General features: G+C 44.1%; 1 protein-coding gene across 4 annotated transcripts in view; it reads right to left on the reverse strand.

Moving 5' to 3' along the window:
• CCZ1 (CCZ1 homolog, vacuolar protein trafficking and biogenesis associated) overlaps positions 1-5,123 on the reverse strand; it is a 28,406-nt gene extending 23,283 nt beyond the window's left edge. Inside the window, exons 1-2 of one of the 4 annotated variants that reach the window (XM_072120504.1) lie at positions 5,098-5,123; positions 1,028-1,118 (exon numbers count right to left, since the gene is read on the reverse strand). In XM_072120504.1, the coding sequence (XP_071976605.1) occupies positions 1,028-1,118; positions 5,098-5,108 (102 nt within the window). In that variant the 5' untranslated portion in view covers positions 5,109-5,123. Of the gene's footprint in view, positions 1-1,027; positions 1,204-4,803; positions 5,063-5,097 lie in introns of those variants that run through there. The other 3 variants (XM_072120505.1, XM_072120506.1, XM_072120503.1) reach the window with 3 other exon arrangements.
• Positions 5,124-6,364: the final 1,241 nt, after the last annotated feature.

The raw sequence follows: 6,364 nt of genomic DNA on the forward strand, positions 1-6,364 counted from the left end.
ACCCTGCATGAGGGGGTAAAATTTGGTGACAGGTTCCCTTTAAGCCATTCAGTAGTGGATATGCAGGTGTCTGAGGTACGGATTTACACTATGGGGGAGATTTATCAAAAGTCTCTAAGAGCAGAACTGTTCTAGTTGCCTGTGGCAACCAATCAGAGCTCAGCTTTCATTTTCCCACAGTTGTTTATAAAATTAAATCTGAGCTCTGATTGGTTTCCATGGGCAACTAGAACAGTTTTACCTCAGAAACTCGATGGTATATCACCCCCTATGTTCTCATGATGAAAGTGAAGTGCTGGAGCATGAGATCTAGACATGGAATTAAAAATCCACTTCTCCTTTCTAAGTTCTTCACTCCATAATTTTGGGTGGAAAAAGAAAAATCATTAAAAACAGGAACATAAAGTGAATAGTGTATTCTACATTTACAGATATTTTTAAAAGACTTTTCCCACTTTGGACAATCTCTACAAGTGAAAAATCCCTTCACAAATGGATCACAAAGAATCTCCCTGTGAGGGCCTTATGTACTCTGCGGGGAAAACTAAATGTTTAAATTCCCTGCAGCACCTCCGCTGGCGAGATCAAGTATTACACCGTGTCCATTCAAAACAATGGTAATACAGGACAAGCGAGGTCCTCCAGATAGATGTTTTTTGCAAACACTCCCTGGTCCAGCCAAGAGATGTGAAGACCTCTCTAAGGCCCTATTCACACGGGCCATAACTTGCGGCTTGATATGTCCCTACAGTACGGTGAGCACAACAGTGCCTTAGCAAAACAGATAGGATATAGCGCCTGCGCCGCGTGTTGCTATGGTGAGGGGAGGGATGAGCAGCGCTCGCCCAGGCTACGGCCACACCTTAGTGTGAATCTACCCTTAGGGTGTAGGAAAAGAGGCCCCAGTTGTACTTGGCACAGTGGGTTAGGATTAGAGAATGTATAGACAAGACTCTGTGTAAAGGTAGCCATATTGGTTGTCACTCAGAAATAGATAAAAGACAATAAAGAAGTCAAGTCGTCGTACCTCTCCTTCCCTTGGACCAAACTTGGGGTTATAGATGAAGAAGCTGAGTAGAGACGGAGGGTAGTGCTTCTCCTGCACGGCGAAGGCCATCCTGTGGAGAGAGCGAGGCACAGCTCAGAGACAACATATGGCACGCTTCTTACTTTCTGTAATTCACAAAAACAAAGCCGCTTCCTCTAACAAAAACACAAGGGAATAAAAATTAACCAGAAAAGTTTTGCCAAGACAGATGGAAAGTAACCAAGATGTTCTGTGAGATAAGAAGCGAGATCTGCGCTACGTTATAAAAATGCATTTATATTCCAGGATTGCAGCTGAACTGGGGACAGTTCTCACACTGCTGTTCTCTTAGCTTTCTGCATTGAGCTGTTCCACAGCCCTTCGATCTAGTTGACTTCTGTCTTTTGCATCCATAACACATTATATATTTTGTATTGGTGGTCATATGGTACTTTCCACCTTCTCGCGAGCAGTGTCATTTAAGGTGACTTCTGTATTTCGTAGATTTTTGGTTGGATTTGAGCCCCTATAGTAGTGTAGCGTGGTTTAGAATATACTAGAATTGTCTTTTTCATCCAGAAGCTACAACAGGGTTTACTGAAGGGCTCCTGGGGGTATTACAAGAGCCCCTCCGTGCTGCAGATTCACAGACTGTTACAGCAAGTCTCCCCATATGCCTCATGTAATCTTTCTGCAGCAGAGGAAGTTTCAGCACACAGTGTGGGGGAGGAGTGCTCATTGCACAGTGTAACATCCTGTGAATCTTCAGCACACAGGGGCTCATTAGCATAATTATAAAAGCTCAAGGAAGGAGGATATGGATAACAAATATAAGAAAATTCTTATAGATCCAGGCACCAGAACTGTGACAAAGTGTGGTTTATCATGATGGATTTTGATTGTAGTGCAGAGAACCAAAAAGCACAGCAGTGTGAGGACACCCCTGGTGCATTTGAAGAAGTTACAAAGAGAATCTCACAGCACCCCCTGTTTTGGTATTTGGTGGTGCCCAACTAGGTTCCCATTCCCATTGAATAATCAAAGTAGTAAGATAGCACTCAACGGTTTATAGTTTTCCAAAGGTTTTATTAATTAGTACAATTTAAAAAGTTTATATGACGCTTATAGTGCCCTTAAAGAAGCTACAGTCCTGCAATATAAATATGCATTATTCACAGTCCTGCTGCTACTAACAACACACAAAGAGTTATAAATACACAGCTACCCAGGTACAATACCAAACACGGTCTGTAGCTTTGTTTAGTTATTGCTCAAAGATGCGCATTAAAGTCTCTTAAATAATGCGGTGCTGACAACACCAAGGGTCGCGGATCACACTTTCATCGGACTTTCCGACGTTTTCAGGTTTTGCACGGCTGTGGCAGGTATTTAACAGGGATTTGCACTGGGATTGTGTCACATGCGATTAGATCGTGGCGCAGCTGCGCTGGCTTTCATGTGTCAGAAATCGGGGGGGGGGGGGCGGGCGTCAGATGATCCGACTGATTCGGACTGAGCGCAGGATTTAAGATTCAAATTGTGTCGCAAGATCAAGCACTTACATACCCCAGGAAGAATATGCTCATTGCACAGTGACATCTATGGGGTGGGGGGTGTCATGATCACGGTCACACTTATATTCGTCTACATGAGGCCTTCCTATTCTACTTCCTCTTGCAATCGTAAGCTAACAGAGGTTTGCATGCAGCGCAGGGTGTGCTGGAGGGAGGGGGGAGGAGAAAGCAGAGTTGTAAGAGCAGTGAGCAGATAATAATGATGACGACGACTCCGTGACTCGTCCAGTTTGTTGGCAGGGAGCCGAGTATATATTTATTATTACGGTAATTAATTTTATTTTTTAAGCGAGTGGAGCCACTAATATTAATAAAAACAGGTTTCTAAATAGTATTAAAGGAAACCTACTCCTTAAAAGTGGTAGTTTTTCCACACAGATACATGGCACCAGCTCAGCGTGAGCTGGTGCCGGGGCATATTTTCATTAGCAGAATAAAGCCAGTATAAAAGATGTAAATGTTAATATAACTTATATCTCGGCGCACCATGCGCCCGATTCTGAAGTGCTGGAGAGCCGGTGACACCACCGAGCTCTCCGGCACACTCGCGCCTGCGCAATTTAGCACGGCCTGTTGCCACGTGCGAAGTTGCGCAGGCGCAAGTGTGCCGGAGAGCTCGGTGACATCAAACTAAGCATGGGACTAGCACTACTGACGTAAATATAGTAAGGATCAAAGCATACAGAAAACAACCAATTAAAAATACACAAAGAAAAAAAAAAGGAAGTATGCTAAGAGACCTAAAAGTGAAAAGTAAACAAATTTTTTTTGTACCATAGTACACCACAACACAGAAATATTAAAAACATTTAAAAGTGTGGACTACACACAAATGTAAACCAACAGGGAGACCTGGCATATGATAAAGCTGGTCAACCTGACCAACACCAGCTCCCCCCAATGAGCAAAGCCTCTCCTGACCAGGTAAATGACAAAAAATAAAACAGGTGGAAATACTAGAATATGGTAGAATCCAAACAAAAGTTGATCCAAATAGAATTGTGAAGCAGTAAATCAAAATAAGATCATATAACTCTCTGTAAAGCACTATAATGGATCAGAAAGGTATCTACGTGTGGTGATGAAAATACAGACCAAGGAGAGGTAAGGGTAGACTGGGGCACGAGACCCCACGCGTATCGCCACCCAACTGGCTTCCTCTGGGGTACTGTGGTGAGGTGTAGTGTCCGTTATACGAGTTAGGCGTCCCACGGTGCTAATGACTTCCGGTTGCCAGCCAGAAGTTGAGTGTGTAACCAGAAATTATGTCGCGCGGACCCGTAGTGAAAGTGTTCGCGCGTGCGCCAAAATGTGGCGCTCACTCACATTACTTAGACCGTAAATATCTCCTCTTGTTCCCATAGTTACCTGCTAGTATCGTGCAGGTACAATCTAACATGACGTCACTGGCTCTCCAGCACTTCAGAATCCGTCACGCGCATGGTGCGCCGAGATATAAGTTATGTTAACATTTAAATCTTTTATACTGGCTTGATTCTGCTAATGAAAATATGCCCCGGCACCAGCTCACCCTGAGCTGGTGCCATGTATCTGTGTGGAAAAACTACCACTTTTTAGTGGTAAGCTTCCTTTAAAAAGGCTATGGGAACCAGTCATTAGGTGAAAATGTTAAATCCTGATGACAGGTTCCCTTTATGGAGCTGTAAACAGAAAAAATCAGCACAAATATTATAATGAACGATAGATACAATATAACTGGATATTGTTATGCATAGCAGCGCCATATAAAGAAGGTCCCTCCTCCAGCAGGGAGACATCTACAGCTCATGTTGGCACCAATCAGCGATGTAATGGTTACTATTGATCACAATGGGTGCTGCATCTTCCCGATGGGTGGCATTTTCCAGTACCAGGATGGTGGCGCACATCCTTCATATACAACCCAGATCAGATGAGAACTACAACTCCCATCATGCCCAATATACTCTGCTGTTATCTATTCATGAGATATGGGACACATAACCCATATCAGATGAGCACTACAACACCCAGCATGGCCAGCTTGCTCTGCTGCTATCCATTCATAGAAGATATGAGCCTTATCAAAGGGAAATTAGGCGAGAACTACAAATCCCAGCATGCCCTGCTCGCAGACAGACACGTGATTATGCAGGCAGGGGGTTCTATATAAGGAGGGGGACTACAACTCCCAGCAGGATGATGACAGTGAGGAGTACATACAGCAGCTCAGAGACCGGCCGCAGAGACATGGCGATGTGTGGTGACAGCCGTGTGTGCCCGCTCCTGCCCCTGCTGTGCTCTGTGCCGCTCACCCACCTGATCAGCCGCACATCATATTTTCATATCACATAGGCACAACCAGGAAGACTGGTACAACTGCTCTGACTGCTGAAGGGGTGTTCGCTGTGACCTGATAGTTACAATCTACTGGCTATGCGGATCGTACCATTCCAAACACCCCTCCCCAGCTGAGCGGTTAGAACCATAGCAGAAGAAGTCGTCACTGGAACGCACCATTCTGCCATTGTAGGGGTTTGTTGTAATAGTGTATCCCTCTGCCGTGCTGACTCTTCCTGGGATTTATTCGTAACCCCCCTCCGTTACTGTCAATGAATAGAATGTTCTAAAGTTAATCCGGCGTCGCCGCTGATTGGCTGCCGGCTGCCGGCTGGAATAGTCATAATCCTGAGCCGACGGAGAGGCGTGACGTCATCATCGTGTCTTTATAACCTTAAGGAAAGAGTCCAGAACCGATCTATATAACTATGAGTGCAGATGGGAAGTTTCTATGGGAAGTCTTGTAGTTGGGAGACATCACTCCACACAGAGGAGGGTTTTTTTATCTGTGCTGTGTTACCCGAAAAAAAGAGAAATTTCGTTGAAATCCAATGTAAAAATTAAGACTAAACGCACAAAAACAAACTCCCATCTGGATTTTGCTTTCAAATACAAAACTTACCTTCCAGTCCCTTTTAAAATCAACTTTGCAGCAAAGTTTTTGTTATTTGCTTCTTTTTGGGACCCTAAAGCTGAAGATCGGCCTCGGATTTTTCCATTAAATTTTTTTTAAAGGGGTTGGCTCATGTTTTTGTAATGTGTGTGTAATTGGCGGGGGGCAGGATATGAGGTAATTTACCAATATACATCTAGTAATAGTTCTGCTCTGCTTTCTTGATATGTAAAGTGAAGCCTCCTGTCTTTTACCTCATCAGCCATAGATTCCTGACCATAAAATGGCCGCAGATGGAGGGTCATGTGATCTCTAACTGTCCATGAGCAATCGCCCTGCCAGGACCTTATAATCGTATTCATGAATATGAGATAAACCCCTTCTTGCTCTGCACCATACAGGTGAGGGGTGAGCCCTATTCATACAGAGGTGTGGATTGCTGTATATTGCAGCAGACACCCACCACTAATACCCTTCCGATGTTGACGGCGCCACTATCTTTGTTCCAATCATCGTTCCCCAGAACGTAATGGGGGAGCAGTGATCATGTGCGATGACAGCCTTGGGTCTTCGGCAGACCCGAGGCTGCCTGGTTTCATTTTGTTACAATGTGCCAGTGTCTTACTTTAATGAATACTGTGCAAAAAAGCAATATACTGCAATACAGTAGTATTACAGTATATGGTAGGAACAATCAGACCATCTAGGGTTAAAGTACCCTAAAAAATAGTGAAAAAACTTTGAATCCCCCCCCCTTCCCTAAAACTGATATAAAAAGTAATAAACAGTAAAAATCACGAACACATTAGTTATCTCCGGGACTCAAAATCC

This window comes from Engystomops pustulosus, chromosome 8 (assembly GCF_040894005.1).
Source record: "Engystomops pustulosus chromosome 8, aEngPut4.maternal, whole genome shotgun sequence".
NCBI lineage: Eukaryota > Metazoa > Chordata > Amphibia > Anura > Leptodactylidae > Engystomops > Engystomops pustulosus.